We start from the raw sequence: 27455 nt of genomic DNA, 5'->3' as shown, positions 1-27455 counted from the left end.
CGATCATCCTCAGGGTATGCTTGGGAGCCGAGCTCTAGATGTGCGAGCAATACTCCAAAGATGGACGAATTTGGGTCTTGTAGAGGATCAGAAACTGTTGCGGAATATAGACCTTTTAGGTCTTAAAGAGGACTCTAAGCTCCAGCCTCTATTGAAGTTGCCATATGCAATATTTCTAAAATTGCCGCAATTTCTTAAGGGCGTCTTTCGGTTTGCATGGGCACATTTAGAAATCAATTGGTTGACTTTTGAACATTTTGATATTCAGCATATGGAAAAGGATTAAAGGAAAAGATAAATACATTCAAAATATAATAAACAGTATGAGAAAACTTTATTACAGGCTACAGTAAAAAGAAACATACAATTGAACGAATTGTTCACAGAAAAGCGAAAATGAAGAAATTTAACAACTAAATTTATCTGTTTTTGGTACAAACTTCAAATTGTCAGTAATTGTAAAATGTCGATCGCTTATACTGACAAATAGAAATAAAAGGTATTCATAATTTGTGTAACCAAAAATATTTGTCTCTGCAAAAAGATGGGCTATACTCATAAAAAAGCCACAATTGCTCATACAAATATGTAGAATTATATATTCTATCAAAAAATGATCTTTTTGTTTTGTAAAAAAGTTTTGCTTCACTTAATGACTATTGCCCATTATATCTTTAGAAGTCACACATGTTTAATACATTACAATTACTAGAAATTTATCATCATCATCATCTAAAGAAATTTTAATAGAAAAACGTCTACATGATTTTTTTTAAAGAAATCATAACAATACTCTTTTCAGATCCTAAATATCTAACTACCACATCGATATGTTATACAGGAATGATATTGATAGTAAAAAAAATATACGGTAATGAACAAATGTGTGGAACCCAGTATAGACATATTTTACGCAAGTTACATATCAAAACATTTACTGTAGTTGTCAAAATATATCTTTGAACAAAAGAAAGAAAAAATACTAACGATTTTTGGAACTATAAAGTTTATGTCAGTTAATCAAAATTTGAAAGAGTTAACTAGGAAAATCCAAAAATATTTACTTGGTTTCACGCATTTTTTTATAATACATTTAACGTGTAGTTTAATTATTGCCAATGTTATATGCTCCACACACCACGTAATTATTTATTATTTTCAACTATAAAACCCTGTATCTAGTATTTAAATAAGATATTTCGTATTAAGATGATGAGTATGATTCTTCTGATTATACGAATCAAGCATATCATTATTTGTTATAACTTCTGGGGAATACAAGAACACATTCATGCAACATTAACTATTATTTTGTTATTACTATCGTTAAGGCTCAAAGATTTATAATTGCTTCTACTATGCGATTTTGGCCAAGAATGATACATTTAACATCAACTCCTTTGTAGGTGTTTTAAACGTGACGATTCATCAAATCGAGTTAATATGTACATCAGAATACTAAATTTATATAATTTCGAAGCAGTGGTAAATTAATCATGGATTTTTGAATAAAAAAGCTAAGAAGTACCATTTTACAGATGTAAATGCAAAAAATGAAAAAATTTTTTGGTATTTGACTACTACTAACCTGCAGAAATATAATAAGTACTGGATTGTGAAGAAAGACACTGAGTAAAATAAAACTAATTGCAATTCTAACTAGTATATATAATGAATGTGCATTTGAATGTGATAGCCAGAGTATTATTATATAAGTAATACCAGATTTTTTATAAATGATTTTATTTTGTTTTAACGATACGTTGTATTTTTAAAAAATTACTTTCAATAGATAAATAATAAAGTAGTATATCTTTTGGAAAAGAGAATTTGTTAGGTTTAAAGTTTGATTTTTTACTCCAATAATACAAAATTGATTCCATTTATAAAAATGTCTACATTATTTTATTTTGAGGGATTAAGACAAAACACGTGTAAAAATGCAAATCAATATTACTAGGCCTAATAAAGATGAAATTAAACATAACATGTATATAAAACTTGAAAATTCTTATAGTGAATTAGATATATAAAGAAAATTTACACAGTATTTACAAGTTATTTCATTTACCTAGTATCTGTGGGTTGATTTATAATTTTTATATTGTATATCATACAAGTTAAAACATTCAGTTATTCATGATTGTTATTAGCCTAATTCGTTTTTCTAGTTTGTGAGATACGTTACAAGTTTCTTCAACATCTTTGAGATATTTGAAACAGTTGGTAAAATAATTATAATACTTTTCCAACTAGATTTTTTTTATCATAGATGCCTAGACATTTATAGAATGTATTTTATAAAAAATTAGTATTCAAACTTACACTTTTGATTACGACGGTAAAATTTTGTGTTATGTTCTGTATAAATATTTGGAGTACAGAAATATAGAATATGAAAATAGATATGAGCCTAAAAAATAATTTATGATATTTCAACCGTTGTCATCAATTGAGCCATATAATTGTTGAAGAACTTGATATAATCTTCTGCTTCATGATATAAAGTACTGCTGTACTTTTTTCTTATAGTGAATTCTAAACTGATTTTCATAAAATATTGAATTAATCATGACAGGTATATACAAATGTTTTAAAAATATTTTTACTTTGATTCATGTAGCCTTGGACCACACAATAAACCATATAAATTTTCCTGGTTTTATTTCAGCAGATAAGAAAATGTCACAGAAAATGAATACTTATTGAAGCAATACAATATATTTTCTCACGCTGAATTTTTGTTATTATTAGCGTCTAAAAAATTTGTCAGTCGAACATAAAGTTATTTAAATTTGATTTTTGAATATTAAATTATTTTTCTTTGTAAACTTATTAAGATTAATCTGTGTTTCTTTTGTATTCAGATTTTTTTACAAAAATGCATTGAAAATGAACAGAAGATTAAGACTTATTTATAGCTATATGCCTGACCAATAAAAGTAATTGTTTTGATAAATACTGCAAACTTAATGTCAATAACAGATCAACTCCAAATGAATAACACCACATTAGTCACTTTTGACTTTATACTATTCATTAGAGAATCAAAAGACATGTTAGAAACAGACATTATTAAAATTATGTAGTTTCCACTCTCCCTGGAAACTTACAAATAAATAATACAAAAACTGAAATTCATCATTTATTACAAGCTGTTTTTGGTAATATTTAAGTTGCAAATTATTTCAAAGTTTATTGCAAAGATTCGATTCATAAATTCTTATCTAATCCAATGTTTATATTATGGATAGGAAAATAATTTTGTATCTTGTACGGTGCCCAAATATAGAAATTTCTTGAAGACATAATAAATAAAAATTAGTATTGAGAGATTATAATTTGATTTTGAAAAAAAAACAGTTTGAAACTTAGTGTATACCTATATTGATAATTTGATTTTTTCCGGCTAAGCATATTTTTGCAAAATAAATTTAACAATCTGTTTAATGAAGTGGTTACAACGAAATGTTGTGCTCATTGATTTGTTTAATGAGGACTATCTTTTTATGCTCACCAGTTGACTTGATGTCATTGACAAATAACGTCTTGAAGTATAGCGTGCGCAAAAACACCGTTTAAATATGAAACATTCCCTCCCAGTTTCAATCTTGATTATTATTTATTGAAGCTTTCAATAAAATAGTGATATTTGACATTAAATTTCGGATACTTCACTCTACAACAGCTCCTCTAATGGCAAACCTGATAGCCCCCATTCGAAATTCAGCATTTCAGGTAACAAGATACTTATTACTCTCTTTTTATATAGGAATTTTTTTGAGGCTCTGTAGCTATAGAGATATGGTAGATCATGGATGATTCCATTCCTAATTATGTATATCTTTGAAAGTTTGTAGGAGACGTCTTGACCTGATTTAGGTGATTGTAGTTTGAGCTTATGTAAGTTTTTCATCCACATTTTATTTAGGAAATGAAGAAAACCAAATGGTCAAGTCGGAGTTCAACCAATTTTTTATAACTTAAATGGATAGGCTTGTCATTGAAAGGCAATTGTCTAAATATCTTCGAGGTGTTTATTCATAATTTATTTAAGGAAATTTGTTTTTATTTATAATTTCTATCCCATAAGGAATATTGTTATCAAACATCAATTATGTATTTATTTCTCACAAACTTGAGAATTCTTTTCGTTTATCAAAAAAGTTTATGCTTATTATTGCAAAATTTTAATACTTCAATATTTATCAATAAGATTTTTATTTGATTATCAACAATTTTCAATTTTTACCTATTTTAATTCAGAAAAAATAATATAATGAATAAATCTTTGATATATTGAAATAGATACGCAGTTTTTGACTTAATGAAATTATTTTTGACATTTCGTTTATAAACATACTAACGAAATTTTTAATGATGTATAAATAAAAATATAAATACAATATCAACTACTAAAATTGAAGTTAAAACATGAAAATGAAAAATCAATTTCATACATTCTATTTATTCTAAAAATAAATAAAAAATTGATAATTACTTACTTCCATATTTTAAAACTTAAATTTTGATAATTAAAGATGGAGAGTCTTAATATTTTTTTTCTTTTAATGAGAGGATATATATGAATTTTTATACAAGACTGAGAAATCTATAGAAACACACATTATTTATAAAAATATATCAGAAATTTGTATACATGCCAGAATGATTTTTCATTTTGAAGAATGTAAATATATAAAGTACATTATACATATTAAAGTCAAACTTTACTCTCTAGACAACACTTTTGTTTTAAAGATAGCTTTAGGGTTAAAATAAAGAGCATGATAAGACAGACAAAAATCTTTTAAACAGAAAAACGCTTCTAGTCGTCCAGTTTCAGTTTTTCGTGATTATATCAATTGCATTGAGTGAAATTTGGTCGATACAATCGATGTAATCAACAGAATTATAGCATCCCTTTTTATTGAAATCAAAGAAAATTAGATAGAAATTGATGGACTCCTACCGAGGAACATAATAATCAAGAAAAATTTATTCTATTTCCAAGGAAGTCAATTATAATGTCATCAATTTCTCAGATTTCTGTATATAGTATATGCAGTGACCAAAAATGATAGATTTATGAATGTCCTGTTTCCAAAATACTGTGACGTGGAATGAATCTAAACTTATTATTCCCAAACTATAAAAAAACTTTGGTATGGCCAAGAAGTATTCCAAAAATATTCCAACGCCAGGAAACTGAACGACTTATTTTTTCAAATTAAAAATAATAATTCGATTTTTCTAGTACTATTTTCACATATAAATAAAATCTTTGATTTCTATCAAAGGCAAAACTAAACAATTATCTACATAAAACATATAAGAAATTAAAATCTACTCCTTTGACCAAAATCATTATCATCACAAAGGAAAACTTCATTCAGTCTTTATTTACCAAAATAAAATACCTGACTAGGTTTCAAGCATCGCGTTAAAAACTGACCGGCTGGACCCCAAAGAAAAATTAAAAGTTGTAAATAAGAAAAGTAAACCAAATATTCGATTTGAAATTGAACAATAATTTTACACGCATTTTTGGAAGTTGTAACTATTTTTTTATAGGAAATATTTGAGCGCCGCTTAGACTCAATTATTATCTATGTACTGAAAGTAGTACTTGATTTTTTGTTTACCAGAAATCAAAAAGGTATATAAAAATATTAATATGAAAATGGATTGATTTAACCTTGAAGATGGATTGGTTAAAATTCCATATATTATCTCCGATATATAATTAACAAAATTGAACTAAAAGATGAATACTTGAAAACAAAAAAAAAAAAGAAGATTCCAATGAAAACAAGTTTTTAAAATGAGATGCCCCAAAACATATCGTATTAACCACCATTTTTTACATTTACTATCTAACTATAAATAGTATGAGAGGGGGCATCAAGAGAAACTAAAATTAGTGGTTTTACTTTTCCGTTTTTAAATATCTAGGGTCGAGCCTTTTGACGGTAAAAACTAGAAAAAAACGTTAATCGGTAATACGTTATTTTAGTCCCACGTATAGTGATTCACATTATTTGATTCGCACATTGTCATAGTTTCTGAATCTGCCTGATCATCATAGTCGATCCAAGGAATTTCGCCCATTTGTTTAAGTTTTTTCCTTGCTATCGCTTCTCTCTCTTCTTTGGTCCTTTCTTTACGAAATTCGTAAACTAGGGGGAATATGTATTCAATTGCAGCTTGAATATCAGCCACACTTGGAGCTGAAAATACAAACATCGTTTTATTTTATTCAACAAATTGTTTTCACTTCTTATTCTATGAAATTTTAATGGAGTTAATTTTAGTTGGAAGTACCACTCCAAGATATTGTGTACCACATGTACATGTTCTTCGAAAGGGTTTTTCCTATGTACAAAAAGTTTTTGTTTTGTTTCCATTTTTCAATGTTACATAGCAAATAGTTGAGCCAATCTAATCACTATATACGGGTTTCATTTTGAAAGCACTAAATTTCTTTCTTCAAATAAATAATATGAGAAATCGAAAAAATAGGTGATATTGCAAAATACACTTTTCATCAATAATTGTATCATCGTGGTTAATTCCTTAGGAGAGATAGATGTTACCTCCAGATTAAATGGGAAAAGAATTTAGATGATCGTTCAATTCTCTTTTAATAGTAGCCGCATTTATTTTATTTATGAGTAAGTTTAGACAATTAGTAATTAGAGCTTGTATACAATGAGATGCAAAATTGTATTAATTTAATTGTGAATGGTTCGAAGAGTAGGTGATACCGTTCCAGCCGCTGAAAAATGGGAATGAGTGTATTATGCAAGTTACTTTTTATATATTGGTTATTTTCCTTTTTCAAAAAAAATCATGTGTCACATTACCCTATATCTGCCAAGGGATTTAACTATAAAAATATCCATAATATAATAATAATTACAAATAGATTTCACATAATTATTTGATTTCTCATATTCTTTAATGGAAGAAAGTTATAAATGGTGGAAAGTTTTCAGATCTGTTGTGAGTTGTTAACCGTAGATACTCGAAATGCATTACTAAATATATTTATGTAACTGACGAAGCTAGATTCATAGCAATATTATGAATATTGGATTGTAAGGGCCCCTCACCTATTACTGCGCCACCTAGAGGTTCATATATTGGCTCCATTGATCATTGTTTCTGTAAAAAATATGGAAAACACCTTGAGGCTCCGTTAGAAACTATTAATACAATAAAATATTATTTATTTTTAGATAAAATGGTGTTTTCCAAATTTTAAATCAATTTGACTCTTTTTGTGTAGCTCCTCAAATTTTTACGGTTTTCTATTAGATGCTAGTTTTTTTTTATTTGGAGGTAGATATAACATTCAAAATCTTTCATAGCCTCGTTGTTGTTCTCAATGTTTTTATTATACAATCCTCACGAAAATAGTTATTGAGCAAGCATGTTTCAATATTGCCATCAACGTATTCCCTTTTTTATGTATAAAATTTCGTCATTTTCTAATTCTAACAAATACCTGCTTATTTCTAATACATACTCTCCATATCTGAAAAAACTTCTAACAATAACATAAGTAATAAGATGCTCCAAATGTTTTTAATACTGCTCTTGCTTCTGAAATAAAGTTTTTACTAATGTCAAAATATCTCTTGTTTTTGGAAGCGCCGTGAGAAGCATTCATCTACAACTTTTCATTACCGGAGGCTTTTTCTCTATTTTAAAAAAGCTGCTCTTTTGCTAATCTTTTTCCAATACGATCCTTAGTACGATTATTCATAATATTCATAATATTAAGATTCTGTGGAGTACAATATTAGTGATGATTTCCATTACATGAGTTAGGTAGTGCTATTCAAGGTTTTATTGCTTCATTTCTTGGACTATTATTGCTACTACTGGTGTTTCAATTTATTCTCATTGAATTGTATGATGTTAGATAATTTGGATTAATGTTAGAGAGAATTGTGTGAGACAAAGTCACATCATGGTGTGCTTGTGTTGTGTTCACTCCAATTTTTCCATGATGAAAAATAATAAATGAATCTATTTTTGAGGGAATATAATTTTCAGATGTACAATATCACCTTATGATTGTAAAAAATAGTCAATTTGATTCTGTTACTGTAAGAGCAAATAAGTTACAACTCTTCAATTTGGGATTTTTCGTTCATTCTGCAGTAATGTTTAAATCCACCTTTCATTTTTCTGTTTTCTATCACCGTAGATTTCAAATATAATCCTGAATGTTCGAAAAAAATTCCACTTCTTTAGGATTCTATAAAAAAGTAAAATAAATTTAATCAGGAATAATTACCTCTTGTGCTATATGCCTCAATCGACATTGAATCATACTTTATGACAATTAGTGATATAAAGTTAAGTACATTTATTCCATTTAATAATTTTATTTAAACTAAACCAAAATAGCGACTGCTACACAGTATCTTATTTGTTAGGAGAATATAATCCGAAATTCAAACTTCAAACTTCGAAGAATTATTTTAGTCTTCCTTAGGGAAGGATCTTAATTAAAAAAAATTATATATTTTGGGATCCAATTATATGTGATGTACTCTATTTGAAAATACGTTTGTTTTTCAGAGGAATCTACCCAATCTTTATTTCGAGTATCATTAAGATAGATAATAGATCAATTTTCATTTTTTTCTTGTTCAATAATTATCTGTATGCAAAATTCTTATAAGGTGTGACTCCATTATTGCATATCTTTATTCGATACAACAGACAGATCTAGGGATCTGCGAAAGAGGTCTGTACATACGGCTAAATTATTTTTTTCGTCTGATTTTAATTCAATAAAAAGTAACTTTGGTTCTTGTTATAACACGTATAACTTCTTTTTGTTCAGTTTAGTGCGGTATCTTTTACTGAGGATAATGTTGTTTTTTGATTATTCTTATTATTATTTTAGATAATCAATTTCTTTGTAAATATTATTTTAATTAATGATTTATATATATATATATATATATATATATATATATATATATATATATATACTCAGGGTTTATTGTAGTGATGGCAAAAAAATATCTTGGAACGTACTATATATAATATTATTAGTCTTACCAGTTACGGTAACGCTTCCTGTAGAAAATATCTTCAATGTAGCTTTGGGACTTTTCAATTTGTAAGTGACTCCAGGATGAAGTTCTGGTTCATAACTAAAAAAGAAAAATAACTAAATATTTTGAAAGAGAATCAGATACAATTAAAAATATCAATGAACATATTTCTATATTTTAATCCAAACCTTTCCAGGTGTCGTATTTATCAGTATACAAGAGGTCACGTGGAAAATGTTATAGCATTATCAAGAGATTTGACAAAAGTATGGCCTGTGTGGTTTTCAAATAAATCAATGTATCAAGATTTTAAAAAATTCAAGTCGTTATCAATAGATACAAATACGACAAATGAAAATGTTTCTCATTTTACTTAATTGGTTACAATAAAATCTTTCGAAATAGAGGATATTTTACCTCAAACAAAGTTAGAGACCAGTTTTAGAAGAGAATTTCTCAGAGTTAACAAGTAAGTGAAGAACACGTTGAGCATTAATTTTAATGGACTTGTTTTCTGTATGTTGTTTAATAGACTTGAGTGAGCTACACTGAACATGTTTTTTTACAAAACATGTCGTCATTCAGCAACACATTCTTTTAATGACTTCAAGCACAATCTCAATCACTTATTTTCGATATGAACTAACAAAAAAATATTAAATGATAATTTTTTACTATTATAAATTCAATTCATGTTCGAAGAGGAAATGCAAATCAAATCATATCTTTTTAAATACAATACATAATTAATTTTATTTACACATTAAGAGTTGTTATTAAACAAATAGTATGTATATTACTTTGATAATATAGTATCTAATTGGGGAAAATAGGGGAAATGTTGTTCCATAATACATGGGAAGTTTTATGTTTTGGTTTTAATGTGCACTCTATGTGCAAAGAAAATTGATAGCCCCTCTACAGGATGGCTAGATAAGAATCCAAAGGGGTTCATTTTGAAAACTACTTCATTACCAAATGGGTCGAAAAAATTATTTATGTAGGGACATAATGAGAATAAAACATGGATTTTGAATGAGTACGAACTTCTTGCATAAAAGCATTTTTGAGCCGCTCTTGCCTAATAAAAGCAATTTAGTAATGATTTTCTATATTCGTATTTCCTCGTGGGCATGTTGTTGGAATTTGGTAAACAATATCTTGATATATAGAAAGTCTCCCTTGTCTAAATTACCTCTCTTGAAATCTAATTTTTTAAAAAGTGTGCTCGGCTAACAATTACAAAAAAAATTTCTGATAAACATATTAATAATTTACCACAAAAAAACACAGCATTCTTTAGTGGGTCATGAAAGAAACAGTTCTGCTCTAGAACTTTGATGCTGGACCTACCGCAACTATTGAGGATTGTTTTTAGACAAATAATGCGTATTATGTGAATTGTGAACGTTTCTATCAGTTCTCATAGTGATTTTTTCCGTTCAATGAATTTCGGTTAAAAATTATTTATTTTCCTTAATCATATTCACCATCAAATAATAATTTATCCCTCGGTTCCAGTTTCGTCAGTCTCTACGACGAATATTTTCTAAGATACAGCACTTCCCATCCATATCTGGTCACCCAGTAAATTTATTAGATAATAATGTGTGATAAATTCACTAATAAATCATTCATTTTAATATTACAAAATGGTGAAGGTGAATTTTTTGATAAGAATAAACCGTGAACAGATGACTTTGGTTATATTAGACCGATAAAATATAACAAAGTTCTAGAATCAAAACTGCATTTTGCTGCTACAATAAAATATAATTTTTTATCGCACCTGTTGAATTTAGAGAGTCTTACTTCAATTTATTATACATATAAAGGAAATTCGACAAATTGGCGTGAATATATTTCTATCCACAATGTTTTTTTCACAAAAAGTCCTATTAAATATCAGAATCATCGTAATAATAAAAACATACCACTAAAGAAGATCAAAGTAATATGTGCTAAATATTAAAATCAATAAGATATATATCTACAACTGACCTCTTTATGAGATGAAGTTATAGAAATGTGAACCTACTTTTATTAAAAATGAAAAGAGTGAAAATATAGCACAAATTTAATTTTTCGTTTTACCACTTTGCATTGCACTAGACATAGAAATGATTTTCCTAAAATTTCTAATAATAATAAAAAAGAGCTGCCCTTAAACTTTCAGTTGACGGCAAACCATTTCCTATTACGTTAAGAATCTGTTTTTAACATAACTTCTTGGTTGTTCCATAAAATGAGGGTTCAATCGCCAACCAAATAGCAAGCCTACATTTTTCAATACAAGTTGATTTTTGGGAATATTTAAAAGATTTCTAGTTAAAAAAATGTATAATTTCCATTGGGAGCAGGTTAGAAAAAAGTCGAAAAACTACCTCTTTTTTTAAAAACCCCTCCAAAAAAAATGAAACTACATGAGAAAAAGGCTTAACAAAAAATGGAGGGACTGAATTTTTTTATAAAATCTTGATTCACTTTTGCAATTTAAACTGAGATGTTAGCTATAAACGAGAACATTTTTACAAAAGACTGGACCTTTGTATTCCCATATAAGTATGCATTTACCTGATATTTTACCTGTCACGTTCACCTATTGAAAAATAAATCGCACCCGTATTTATCAAATTCATAAATAGAGAAGATTGGGATGGAAACGACTCAATATATTTATTATCCCAATCGTGGAACCCGATAAATCTGCACTTGAAGATTTATTGAAACAGGTTATTTGCGAAGTATTATTATTTTTCTATTCAAACCGTAGATTTTTATTAAATTATTTTTGTTGAAACTATATTTTTAAGATATTCTGCAGACTGTACGACTTAACAATGTGGGTGTCGAGTTGTGTTGCATTGTTCACAAGAATTGCAGTGGAATTAGCAGTAAGTACTGTTAATGAAAGAGATATCCCCAATTTATAATAATACTTTGACAGGTGGTAATTGTAAGGCATATGGGATAAATTCAAAATTCTATTGATAATGATAGACCTCAATCAGCGACCAAGATATGTAAGACCTTGACGAAGAATTTTTTTAAATATTGGTTAAAAAACTATTTGAAAATTACACTTTTGAATTAAAAAAATTAAAACTAGAGAAATCATTAATTCTAATTATGTTATAAATAAAAAAATTTTATGTTTAATAAATTTTATTTGTTTATTGCGTATATTTGTGTGGCAAATAGGCGAAATGTAATTCAAATTATTTTACAGGTTACCAAAAGTGTAGCTATTACATCTGTAAGGTGTCACAAGACGTACATTATCGAGATGAATGGTAAAATCAGGCATAAGACAAGCTAAGACACACATAGATGGGCCTTCTGTCTGTCTGACCAGTCAACTTCTGCGCATAAGCAGGCGCAAAATTCAATTGGTAACCGGTCTTTTTTTCAGACACGGTCATCTAAAACGTAATCTCTATGCTATATAGACGGCACGAAGATCCGGAATACAGCTGGTGCATGGAGGAGGAAGAAACTGCACACCACATGCAAGTTTCAAACACTTGGGCAGGCCAAACACACAGCACTATATTTTTGATTACATATTGAAGCAAATAAGTTTCTTCTAAGATATGCCCATTCCAAGGGATGCAAACTCAATAGTATAAAAATTACCATGTTCATCGACAAACTATCTATTTTTCAAGAATCGTACACTAATTATTTTAAGCAATTTGCAAAATCTTGGCTGGAACTATAAAGTAGACTTGTATAATCTTAAACGATAGACAGAGAGATACAGTCATAGAGAATAATTATTCTCACGAGGAAGGGTCATCGTGACTTTTTGAATAAAACACAGGATGTTTGATAAAAAAATAATTTATTTTTCAACGCAGTTTCCCGTCCAGCGTTCTTCAATTTGTTTTATCCTTTTCAAAATATAAGTCTTGTCTGGAGGATCAAAATATTTATCTCTAACGTAAGATTATTTCAACGTTGAAATCAAATCTCAAACCATTTTTTCAGGTTTATGAATACGAAATTCTTTAAATCCGAAGAATATGACGAATAAGGGAATAATTCATAGTCTAATTCCTAGATTTTTGTTATGGAAACCGCATAAATTTGCATCCTTCGATTGTCCTGGCCCCTGTTGTTTTTTGGTGAATACGGTCTTTTTTTATGTCTCTTTGAATTGATCCAATAAGTAGGCATAAATATCGACATTGACTGATTCATTCTCTTGAAGGTAGTAGATGACGATTATACCGCGTGTATCCGAAACACGCTCGTCATGACTTTATTGATTGACATTCTCACCTTGGCTTTCTTTGACGACTATCCACACTGAGAAATCTACTGTATAGTATCTGATGTGCTGTCGTGATTCCATATTGTCTTTGGCAATACCAAAAACTCTAAGATGTCACGCAATTGCGTTTGTGATCGATTGTAAGCAAACGCGTCACCCATCGTGCAGAAATCTTGATCACACCCAAGTGATCGTATAAAAATTGAAACCAAAGAAACATGTGAGATTACTATATCTCGTACTTCATCCAACCAGAAATCACATCATGAACAAGTCCCTATACCAATGCCGCAATAGGAAGGTGGATAGATTTATATGGACTGACAGCCAAGTACTGAATAAATAGGAAGCCATCCTAACGCTCTCCGGAAGGTATAGCTATTGAATGGTATGCACCATTCAATTTGGATAGGAACTGGAGGAAAAAAGATATAACAATAGTATCCGACAATCCAGCAGTCACGAGAGCGATCAAACCAAGAATAAGAAAATTGAGATCATGCTCGGCTAATAGCATATCGTGAATTTTTTTGGTAGTAAAGACCTCTACTAGGCATCCAGAACGTTTGGCATCTTCCGTGCTTGTTTGGCAACAACGAAATAGAGTAAAAACTTTTTTATCATTAGAATCAATAAAAAAGTCACGAAATTATTAACCCACCCTCGTATATACGTATTGCCTCAACACTCAAATCATCTCAAAAGACAGATGCAGAATCATAGAGAATTGAAGGACAGGTGTACTTAGGATATCACAGTTATTAGTTTTTTATTTATTTTTATTAAGTACGGGGGCGGTTTGATGGAAGAACATCTTTTCAACATTTTCGCTACGGCGATTATATTAATAGTTTCCGAAGTCATATGTTAAAATTTCACAGAAATCTTTCATGAAATTATTTGTTAGAGATGCTCTGCCTGTACCTAACTAAAATCCTCACCCTTTACTACTATAGATGACGCGCGTTAATCAAAATTTAAGACGCTAGTATTATAAAGTTCCCTTTATGCTTCCTTTATGAAGTAATTATATTTTACGGCATGGAAAAAAATTGCGGAGTATTACCTTTAATGTAAAGAAACATTTTAACCAACTTACTTAAAATCCACATTTATAAATTTCAATTGGAATTATAATAACTGTTCCACTGAATTCCCACTCGCCTCTTTGAATATCCTACTTATTAGAAACGAAATCAATCAACGGAGAGATGTACATCGAGTCCACAAATATGGGAATTTTCCAGCGTTTATTTACTTTTCTTGATTTGTCACAACATACAATACACAATTCAACTTGACTTGTTAGGTTTTTTCATAATTGAGAGATTTTTCGTTCTTCCCAAGACAAGAAAAGTTTTGTTTTGAATAACCCCGAAAGAAAAAAAATTGGAGATATATTTGGTGATTTGGTTTATCGCATCACATAAATAACTTTTTTGAATCTCACATTTATTGTAAGATAACAGTCTTGCTGCAACCAAATCTTAAACTTAACAGGAAATACTAAAATTGTAGAAAATGCAGATATTTATTTACAGTTTAATTTCAATTAATCCTATGGCCTATAATATGGATCATTTAAGTTCCCGAAAACGTTAATATATTTTTGGGGATATTGAATCCGAACGGGATTGTTCAGATGTAACCATTTCAATTCAAGTATTTCGATAAGTTCTCGACGCTCCTCTTCCCGCTCTTGTTTTGATACTCATCGATTTGTATTATAATATGAACGTCACTTAAATAGTGAAGTCAGAATCCAGTGAAATAACTATAAAATTCAACATAATTTATACTGTCGTGCTAATAAAATTTCAATATTCAGAAAAAATGTTTTCCAATCGTGTATACATATAAATATAGTCATAAAAATATTGGAAAAATGGCTTGGCTTCTTACATACTTAATACAATAATCTGTATTCAAATAATAATGGTCAAATTTAATCTTTTTATGTTCGTAGAGTTCAATAGTCTATTTTTATGTACGAGAGACTAATGAAATCTACTTACTAATCCAAAACATAGACTGTTATTTTCAACATTATTACAGAATATTACAATTATTTTCTAAAATTTTTATGAATGCACCTGAGCTAACACAAAATTTCGGTTTTTTATAACCATAAGATTATATAGCTGTATCTTAAGATAAATATGTACCTATTTGCCAATGAACGTTAGAAATTTTTTGAATTCCAACAAATTTCAGTGAAAATACGATTTTAGGTTTTTTTTATTCAGTAAGGAGTTCCAAGTTGTGTATTCTTAACAGCTTAGTTTAGATCTAACTTGCAAAGTGCAGTTTATTGTAAAAACATTAATATTTATTTGTTTCAAATAATTTGGTCAAACATTTATGTAAAAGTGTTGATGACACAGTGGAATTAGTAGTACGCTTGGTGTTGGAAAATCTACAAAGTTAATAAAGAAAAAAATGTGGCGAGTTCCAAAGAGCACATAAAGCTCCAAATAGAAAATCATCTGAAAGAAAGGCTTCCAATAAGGTGCATGTGTTTGTTTGTGTATTTCCAAGAGTAGATAAAGTTCTTGCTATGGTTTTTTATAAGGATTACTCTGAAAAGAGCACACTATGAAAAAGGATTCCAAAAAGTCTATGTTAACAGAAAGATATTGTAGTATGGAGATGAAATTACATAGGACCATAAAAGAAAGAAGAAATATATTTTATTTAGACGAAAAATTGATCAACGAGGGTTGATGAGTTTACATATTAAAATTATTATTATTTATGAACGTAACATTGTTTAAAAGTCAATGTTAAAAATCCTTATACCTATATAACCAGTACGACATACCTGGTGGAAAAATAATATATTTTAGAAACAATTGCACTTTTTTACCTTCAGCCGTTTAGAAGTTATAAGGTTATAATTACGTGAAAATAAGAGTATACAATCCATACATTTTGAATATTAATACGAATAGTATTTCACACGAAAATACTTGAGATATAATTTCAAAAAATATTTCAACTTTCTCTAAAAGAAATGATGTTATATAAATGCTTTATTATCTTATTATGCTCTCATTCATATAAATAGACTATACAGAAAGAAGAAAAACTTCTACTGTCAACTAGTGAATCTGTCACAAGTTGTTTATTCAAATAAATGTATCCCGGACGCTAATAAAACTGTGGTGTTACTAGGTTGTTTATTACTGATAAACCCAATACAATCTGAGAAATAAAGTTTTTTTGAATTCATACCAATTAAAAAGTCTAGGGGACAAAAATTATCACTGCTGCTATTATCCTTGGAACACATAAGAATATAGGGTATAATAATGAATACAATATGAGCGGGGTCCGAAGACCGAACAGAGGTAATACAAATCTTAACATCTTTTATCTACGTTAGTTATGTCGTGCATGTAATTTTACATTTCTAAACCAATTTTCTCAGCAGAACGGAGTAACTAGCCATACTACTGCCGCAATTCGTTTATTTCTCCAGCGACATTTTTAAAACAGATTCATTTAACAATTCACTGATTTTTATTAACCTTCACATCTTCATACACATACATTTGATGTATGGCTTAAAATGCTCTTTTCAAACTCTTTCAAATCATTGATGGATTAAAGGCCGTTACAGCGGACCTGAGACAACTCTTTACAACATGACAAGAAGCTTGTAACATAATTAAAAAAACTATTTGATACGAATTTAAAACATGTTATAAATTATCATATCAATAGTAATAATATAAGTATTTGTTATATAAATACAATAATTCCAAGTTCTGTACTGTTTATTTCGATCAGTACAGTATTTAATCAAATATATGCTCTTTTCAATCTCTATTTTGAATTCTTTTGAAGAAGGTGAAACCACTCTTGTGCAAAAAGGTGGTAGTGGTACTTTATTTAGTACAAGTTTGAAGAAGTGATTTATTAACCCGATATTTTACTTTTTGGGCACACTGTATGTTAATATCAATATAACACGGAGCTGACAATCGATATTTTGAAGTTATTTTACAAAGTTCAGCGTCGTTTTTGATGTTTATGTTTATTAAGTAACTTTTTTTAATTTTGAAGAAATATTAGTTTTGGAATTTGGATTTTTAATCGATGCAGTTATATCAAGTTGTTTATTTAAAGATTTCTGCTTTCGTCAGTCCACATGAATGATGTCACCCGAGACCATATAAAAAATATACTTTTATGTGAGCATCAAATCTGTTTGATCTCTACGAAACTCTAGAATACAGGTTAACATTTTTATACTAAAGATAAAACTTCTATCAAAAAATTTTACAGCGTCGTATAATAATTTAGTTGAAGTGATAGTGGTGTTTAATATTGTTTTATCCATCCATAGGAGCTCGAATTCGATCGAGCCACGTTCGGTGATTAAATACTTGCATTTAATCTTGACTCCAATGCAAATTCCTGAATTATGGTGGATGCTAGAATAACTAGGAGAAAATTTCCTCAACTCAATAGAGACTATATTGATATAAAATGATATATTTGCCAATTTTTTCTTGTAAGTGTATCAGGGGTAGAACAAAAAGATTAGCCCTCGGATTTAAATATAAATAGTGAGCCTCGTATACGTACATTTTATATAAGAAATATGTTTTTGGATATATTGGGACAGTCACCAGTTGATCCTGAAAATTTTTTGGTTTTCGATTGGATAATGCCGGAGAGCACACATCATATTGTTTTCAGTGCTTTTTAACCGCTCACATATTAAAACACAAGCCCTGTCACCAGATTAGAATATAATCGCATAGTTGTGGTTAACATTGAGAAATAACGTAAATTTGCACCAATATCAAACAATAATAAATTGAAAGTAAAAATTACCGAAGCTTGGAACTTAATTTTATCAGAGTATACGAGAAAGTTATTAGAATCTACGACTGCAGGCTGTAATTGAAGGAGACCCAACAGTATTCAGCGGCTTTTTTCAATAAATAATAAAATCTTGTTTATTTTATGTTTTTTTCTCGATTTTACATCAAATTGATCTGTAACAGTTCAATCGTATTATAGATATTTGTTTTGACGATCATACGAGGTATAATCAAAAAATACGTTTGTATGGCTGAAACAATGGTATAACAATAATATAACAACCTTTCATTTATTGAAATACATCAAATATTTGTAATAGAATGCACTTAGTGAGTGTGTTAAAAATTAAATGAAAATTCTTACGCCTCAATTAAAACATGGCGTAACTGGTCTCTTATTCTATGAAGAGTACAATTGCATTACTTTCTTTTAATAATTCTCTCTTTATTTTTAGATCAAGTCCTACGTTTCTATAATAGTATGTATGGAGTACGATAATTATGAAATTCGTATATAGTTAAGCCAAAAACAAAATTTTGAAGACGCCGTGGAATCAAGGAAAATATGTGAAACTGAGGGGTAAGACACAATTAATGAGAAAACAGCACAGTGTTGGTTTAATCGTGGAGATTTGACGCTTGAAGATCTTTCATACTCAGGTCGTCCGCCTGCGTGGGAATTTGAGGTTACTAGATGAGCAATAGAAAACGGACCAGTACCAGCACTCACCGATTATTAGAATCCCTTGGATAATATACATGGCCATTTAAAATCATTAGATAGGATCTATAAAGTTGTTGAATAGTGCCACACGAATTGACCAAGAATCGAACGAAACGTCGAGTAGAGGTGCATTTATCTAAACAACCCGAATATGGGAAAACAGTGGTTAGACAAATGAGAATTACCAGAACACGTTGCAAAGAGAGGTCGAATAAAGCGGAAAGTCTTGTTATGTGTTTAGTGGAATTATGAAGTCTAGATATCAATACCGAACAGAAAGTGGGTTCTCTTACAACAATCACGTATAACGAAAGTTAAGAGAGATAATTGAAGAACTTGGTGGTATTGAACTCCTACCACAACCAGCATTTAGTCAGGACTTTGTACCTTCAGATTACTATTTAATCAGAACCTTGGCGAAATTGTTTGGTGAAAAGAAAATCTAATTCAAAGGAGATGTTGAAAATACAGTGCGAAAATTTTTTGCATCTAAGCATAAAGAATAATTTCACCAAGAGTTTGCTGAACGTTGGGTTAAACCATAGAATACGATGGGGTATACTCTGAATATTAAAGTTTTTTTGTATTATTATTCTATAAACAAAGTGGACATTAGAAACCGCCATTATTTATGAGGCACCCTTTATACTAACTCACTTTGCATCTATTTCAACTAGTATGTCTTAGACCCTCATTTATTGTTTTTCAGCCTGTTCAGCCTGGCATATCAATCTGCTAATGAAACCATGATAGTTTAGTAATTAGACTTAAAAAGTTATTAAAAAATGGAAATAAATCAGTTACGGCCGACCTTCAAACTTAAAAATAAATGAAAATGTGCGACTTGTTCTTTCAAACAGGCAACTGGATTACTGGAATGTTTGCAAAACGATGTGCGAAGAGGAAGACCTGAAAATGATACAACGGCTTTCTTCATAATAAAGCGACGTGTAACAGTCACTTAATTAAAAAATTGGAAACGTTTTGACACAGATAAAAGTCTTCCAGTTATGGATGCAATGTTGGGATAAGTGTATTGATAGCCGAGGATATTAATTAATATTTTATGTTACGTTTTCACTTTGTTTTTAATAAAATGATTTTCCGTGTGTTTTAACACATCTATAAAAGGATCATCATGGTACTAGCCATGAATACTATCTGATTAAGCGATAACAAAGTCTGGCGTATAGCCTAGTGATTTTTTTGACTATTTCTTTAAAAACAAACGAATATCGAACGAATGCTATTTACAGTTTGCAGTGGATAAGGAAATCGAGCTCATTTTAAATCTGCCATTCAAACAGGCTTTAAAGAATACCATTACTAATAATTCTTTTTCATTTCGGTATATTGCTGGTCTATCTTGACTTCTATGAGTCTTCAAGCATCATAAACATTACTTAAGGTATTATGATTTAGTAAAGGTGCATTCCAAATTACATGCTCATCTCAATTCTACGAGAATAAATAATAAGGTATACTTACTATAAATATGCTCTAACCGTAATTTTTTTTTAAAGCGAACATGTGGTTGCACATTCAGCTCAATACGGGGAATCCTCTGGAGAAACAATGAAATTAGTTATCTGCATGCCAAGGATAGGCGAGTACCGCAAATGTTGACGCCGCTTAAGGCCGCCGTTATAATTCCAGGAACCAAGCGACTGGTGGAGAAGAACAGGCGATGGGCGTTATTGTAATTATACTTTAAGGCGATAGCCACTGCTCATGGATGGATTAGTTGCCAATTGAGAGTAATGTTTATAAGGATTTCGTTTTTAACGCGTCTAGCAATTTTAGTATTAAACGGTAAAGGGGAAGAAGAAAGTATACTGTTCACCCTATTATCGAAGTACATCATGAATAAGGCGCATTTCATCATTTCTGTGCCAATATTTTGTGAGAAGAGGTTATATTTAACATTTATCAGATGAAAAAATGATTTCCTGTCAGGAAAAATGAACATAAACCTTGATTACGTAATTATGCTCAAATGCTAAAGCTAATGCTCAAATCCAGCAATTTATTATTACTATTATTTTTGAGAAAAGTGAATGGCAGTATTCGACCATTGGGTATGTACTTGTTGGAGCCGACTTCAGTTCTAATAGAAGTCCAAACTACACCGATACATGTTTGTTGTTAAGTCCCTATTGAGTGAACCAGAAAGATTTTTTTGATTGTTGTATCCTAAAACATATTGCATTTGCTCATGCTGCTTAAAGGCAGCGATGTCTTTTTCCGCAACTTTTCTTTTTAGCCAAGCTTTTCCGTTAGAAGTCAATGGTTCAATGAATGGTAACAAAATCATTAAAAACATTTAGTAAGCATTTACGGCATTTTGCATAAATTGTTTATCAACTGTCTTATCTCTTGAAAAAACATGTTTCGACATTGTCGAAAAACACTCGGTTACACAGAGACATGAAAATATACTGCAAACGTAACGGTTACAGCAGACGATGACTCCCGAATCTGTTCAATTTCACAGACGCGTATGAAAATTAGGCGACACTACTGAGTCATTACCTGCCACCTACTCAAGTACAACTACATCTGAATACAATGTAAAACAGATGCAGATGACGTCGGCTGGAAATATAAAGGTGGCCTAAGGCTTGTTTTCTTATGTCAGTCAGGTGTATGGAATTATAACTTGATGTTATAAAGCACGTCGTTTATCAAAAACACACTTGTGTGGTTCTCGACGCCTAATAGAACACTGGAAATTGTTCAAATTTTTGCGAAAGCGCGACAAATTGTAATCGAACTTCCGAAAGAGTTATCATATAATTACGAGAAGACTGGAGAATCAGTTTATTTTAGTAGTTTAATTAGTGCGAAAAACAGGAACTCGAATCTCGAGCAGTCAATATTCATTAGTAGTTAGTGAATAGTGCATTTAAAATATTAATTAGTTGTATAATAATGAAGTGTAAAGTAAATAAATTAGAAGTGAAGAAATATAGAGTCTGTTTAACTTTATGCCACCCATCAGGATAAAAATTAATAACAAACAAAAAAACATCATAATAATTTTAGTCAACTTTAACTTATAAACAAAAAAAAAAAAATAAGAATTTTCAATAATGAAAATCGTTTTTTCAAGAGAATAATAATACTTTTAAAAGTGTAAATGATAATAGGTAAAAGTGAAAATTTTAAGACCTAACTTTAATCTAACTAATTGCAATATGTAATAGTAAATGCTAGATTTTGGTGTTTTCCATATTTTTGTTCTTATTTTTGCCTAATATATCTAGAGAGTATCTTAGTAATCAGCACTCTGATAAAATCATTTTAGTCTAATAAAGTTAAGACATTACAAATGAATTCCATAAGAATTCCATTATCATATGTTGTAATTATTAAGTATTCAAATATTTATTACTGAGTGAATAATAAAGAATAAAATAAAAAAATTAAGCTGTTGAAAGATTTTATTTTATTTATATTTATTTTTTATTTAATCTGCAACATTAAATCTGAGTGTTACTGTATATGTTATAATATATTTAGTTAATGAATACATTAAAATAGACTTTTCATATTTTTAATTCGCAATTGATTTTCGTATCACGTGATCCTTGAATTCACTGGTAGTGTTTAAATTCAGGTACAACAAATCAACCTCCAGTTACATCATTAATAAAATATCAAACACCAACTACAACAAACACCATTTACAGAGTGTTGTATGCATATGTAGATAATTAATTTTAGGAAGAAAAACTTTGCAAATATGGAAATTTCATTTATTATATTATATAATCTCCACCACCTCTCTACTCCAAAAAATCTATAACCGGCTAAGAACTTCACTAAATTTAGAAAGTTTTTTGAATATAATACATACATAAGGTTTCTTGTACTTAAGTCAACAATTAACTTTAGTCTACAATACTATCAAAATATTGCGGAATAAAACTAGGTTTCAGCACATGATTGTAAAATTGAATTAGATTAAGAGTTTCCCTTAACACTTTTGCATATGAAGTATGGTCAAATATTTCTGCTTCAGATAAACAAATTCAGAAGAAATTAATAATAGTCTTGAGTTTAAAATTCCCATTAACACTACACATTCCGGGTTTTCAGAATTGGATTATTCATATGTAATTGGTAAAAAAGTGGGAAATAAGGCTAAGCACAGAATACATGATTCTGGTAGAAATATTTTCAGAACACTCTAATAATTCGACTGGGTTGTGTCATCATTTTCAATTCAAGTGAATTATTTTTGTTATATTTTTGATAATAATAAAATAAAAAAAATAAAATTAACTTTCTGGTTATTTCATATTATCAATAATTTGAGTATATAGTTGACAAACCCCGAGGATATATTGGAAAATCACATATTGGAATTTTAAAATTATAATAATATAGAAGCAATCATAAGAAAATAAAATTCTGTCAGTTATCTTCAGCATTATGATAATAATCATACTATACCTGACATATTATAAATGTCATTGATTGTATCTTTTGAATTTCAGCAATTGTCTCATTGTTATTATTACCTTTTATAATTTTACATAAATTAGACTTGAAACATTTCGGAATACGATGTATAATTTCAGATTGTTTTTATTTAGAAGAATAGCTTTTCTGTAAATTTGAGATATATTAAGCTTATTCTATTAAAGCAATATGGCGTGAGTTGCGCCATATATAAGCAATGATAAAAAGAATCCTAATTTGTAATCCTCAAATCAAAAAGAAGATAATAAAACTACATCCTTCAAGTGAAAATTGCTAAAATATGAAAAAAATTATTTTTTTATTTTTAGAATCTTCAATAAATTATGAACAATATTCATGCAATCTGGTTGGTATATACTTTAGCCATATTAAATCTCTCAAATTTAGAATATTACACAATTATATATGATTCATGATAATGATTTTTTTAACATATTTTTTCAGATGAGATATTAGTCATATTATAATCAATGCTGAATTCATGAATCCAACACCCAATATTCTGAAAAGCCTAATACATAGGCTGGAATAATAGGTGACACAATAATAGTTCATAGTTACGTAGTGGGCATTCAAGAATGGTTGCTCACATAGGCGACTATCTGAAAGGTCCACTTAAGACTACCACAGGTTGATGTCCTTTGAAAGGCTAATCGATAACCTTGGCTTGAACCTTTTAAAGTTTTAAGGCTGGTCTAAAGATATGTGGTTTCTTGGCACTCACAGATAACATGGTCTGCAGTTTCTTCCTCCTATATTTACCAGCGACATCGTCTGTGATGCCTATAGTATGCAGCTTGAGTCTTAGATGACCATGTCCTGTTAAAAGGCCAGCCACCAGTCGAATTTCCTGCCTGACTTAGTGGAGCAGTGGATTGGTATGAAAGTCAGATCTATGTGTGCCTTATCTTGTCTCATACCAGTATTAGACTAATGATAGGTGACACAATAATTGAAGGACACTTAAATAGTTTGACATATTCACATTTTTTTTAAATATATACTAGAGATGGTTCTGTTATTTCCAAATCTAAATAATGGACCTGAATGCTTTATAAAACAAATGATTAACAACTCCAAGAGATTATAGACATCTTTAATCAATGTTTAAATGGGTTTACGGATGGAAAAATAACAGATAACTTAAAGCTACATCATTTACATAAACAATGAACTAAAAAAAATGGCAATAAAGACAACATACAAAAATTAAAGGGAGAAGACAATCATGGTAGCATGTCATACAAAAAAGTATAAACGCAAACAAATCTGTGGGCTTTATAAAACACACATAGTACATAAATGTATAAAGTTACAACAGAGGAAGCCTCAGCAAAGAGTTAAATAGACAAAATAACCCAGAGAATGAAAATAACATTAACACCAATCAAGTCCCTCTTCTTCTTCTTAACAAACTAAAACCATTATATACTATAGTTATAATAAAGAGTTTTAATGAATTGTATTCCCAGAAAAGTAAAAAGGGGCCACTACCATTGTTTTTGTAGGCCTCAATCTCAGAAACTAGCAGCATAAGAGTAGTAGCATCAAGGATAAAAACAAATATGCAGCCTCAAGATCACAGACACTCCAAAACTATATGAGACTGGAAAGAAAACTTACATAATATTTGAATGCAGCATACCATTACAAAATAAATGAGCAGTATGAAATAGCATTTAAGAATACTAATTTAAAGTCCTGCACAATCTATTCACAATATGGAATATACCAAAATATACAATATTCCATTAAGTACATATAAGGCAACTCATGAGTGAGAAGTAAAGAACTAGGAAACCTTGATACAAAAAGTACTCAACAGACAGTTACAAAAATAAAAAAAAATGCTAAATTTAGTCAGCAATTCCTCATTTACTTTAATACAGTACATTTTCTGCAGACCATACAATTTGGTAAGCCATAGAAAGACAAGTTTTGCCACTTCAAAAATTAACAGATAGGTTCTTCCAAACTAGAGTCGAATTTTCAGTAAATAAAACCGAAAGCCTCAATGGAAAAAACCTTAAGAGGTCCTATATTGGAAGATATCCAATTCATCATTTTGTAAAATCAAATTGTCTTCTTTTTTTATTATTAAAATAGATTGTAAATTTGGTAAAATGACCCCTTTACTCTAATAGAGAAATCAAACACAGATTGAGGAAGTTTTGAGAGCAATGGATATTCAAATAGAGTTAATAAAAACAAATTACCTAAGTCAGGTCATGAGAAATACCTCATAGGTCAAAAACATTTGTACATGGAATGGTCTTAAAAACATACCGCATATTAAGAGTAACAAGAATAAGATGCCTCAAGAATAAATATGGAATAGGTGAAATTTTGAAAGGAAATAATGGTGGAATAATTGCAAATAATGATAGAAATATGAAAAAACTGCCCTGGGGTATCCATGAAGCCACACCAATATTCAGTGTCAAAAGATAATGCAGGTATTCTACATATCAATTATGAAATGCACAAAATAAAATTGACTTATGTGTTTTATTGATATTTTTGGCTATTTAAATATAGTTAACAATTGAGTTCCTATATAATATCACTTTAAAGAAAGCCCATAAATATTTCCAGTAAATATAAACAAAACATGCTTAATAAGATTCAAAATATTTGCCAATCTGTAATAAATCTGGAACAAATAATATACAATACACTTCAATTAAATTCAGTTGAACAGGTCAACTTGAATAACAATATTTTTGGATTTTCTCAATATGATTAAGGAATGTTTCGCACATACCTATTTGAATTAAAAGTGTAAATTTTTTAGACAACATGGTTCAGAATACCAGTTTTTAAAATCTGGTTTGTGACAGTATTCCTTTTCATTAAATCTTGTAAGTAGTTCTATTTAGTAAGATACTACAATTCACTGACATGATTCAAATTATCTATAGTTTTGTTTGAACACATTTACATAGGCCTAATGGCCATAAAAAATACACAAATGCAATTATAATATTTAATCAAGCATATAGGAAATATTTTTTATTTCATTACAGTTTTAAATATTAGCTAAAAACTATCCTAAGAACAACAATGTATAAATTAAAAATTACTTACTCAGCTTCTCTATGATGCTCTGAAAACGAACTGATTTTTATTGAAAAAGGCATGGAACATGTTCCCAGTACATTAACCACTCTATAATTGTTGAATTTCACATTGAATCCAAGTTTTTGTAAACATCGTGCAAATCGTCTGGCTGCTTGTTTTGCAGCAATCTCACTAGTTGCACCAGTACAAGTTATTTTACCAGAGGACCAAATACTGGCAGTAGTGTTGGGTCTTCGCAGTTTCATAGTAACCATACCATTTTCTTTACGATATTCTACATTTGCACCTGATAAAGCAATTTCACGAAGGTTCAAATGACATCGGACACTAAAACTACAAACTACATTGTTTATTACTATGTCTATTTCAGGCTCTTCAATGGTTTCGTCTGTGATATACTTTTCATTTTTGAGCTCACATTGTTCAGAACTGATTTCGTTGATCTCAGTGTTCTCATCCTCGATTATTTCTTTGACTTCTTCAAAATGATTTATATTTTGTACTTTATGTGCTAGTGCGTTGCCATTAGACAAAAGTTTCAAACCATTTTTCTGAATCACAGTAGCCATCGTATGATTTACTTCCTAGTTAATGATTTCAAATATTTACATCATTTAATACATTCTCTGCAATTGTATTTGTTAGAAGCACAGGCCACACAGGAAGTAAATTTATTTCAATAGTTAGTTTAAATCAAAAAATATAGTTCTAAATTTAATGGAAAAGCTATTTTTTGCCTGTCTGTGTCATAAAATAGATGCGGTAAATAATGCAATTATATCCGAGCAAACTATTTTCGATATTTTAATATTAGCCTTTGTAAGAATCTATTACACACCACAGTAAACTCTACTCTTGCATTTACAATTGACTGATGATGGGACGGACGGTGGAATAGTTTTGTTCGGAGGTCACTTGTCAAAATATTTTCAGAGCTACACCATTAAGCGCGTTCATAAATACTAAGCGCA

The 27455-nt window shown here is 29.5% G+C and overlaps 1 protein-coding gene across 1 annotated transcript; it reads right to left on the bottom strand.

The window, feature by feature from the left end:
* Nucleotides 1-317: 317 nt before the first annotated feature.
* Nucleotides 318-27455, bottom strand: LOC130898956 (TATA box-binding protein-like 1). The gene is made up of 3 exons (XM_057808589.1): nucleotides 26491-27455; nucleotides 9085-9179; nucleotides 318-6230 (listed from the first exon to the last, which is right to left on the bottom strand). The coding sequence occupies exons 1-3, from the start codon at nucleotides 27051-27053 to the stop codon at nucleotides 6013-6015; spliced, it is 876 nt and encodes a 291-aa protein (XP_057664572.1). The 5' UTR covers nucleotides 27054-27455; the 3' UTR covers nucleotides 318-6012.

This window comes from Diorhabda carinulata, chromosome 1, assembly GCF_026250575.1.
Source record: "Diorhabda carinulata isolate Delta chromosome 1, icDioCari1.1, whole genome shotgun sequence".
NCBI classification, from domain to species: domain Eukaryota; kingdom Metazoa; phylum Arthropoda; class Insecta; order Coleoptera; family Chrysomelidae; genus Diorhabda; species Diorhabda carinulata.
The sequence above is the reverse complement of the archived record's forward strand: the minus strand, read 5'-3'. Positions and strand labels throughout refer to the sequence as shown.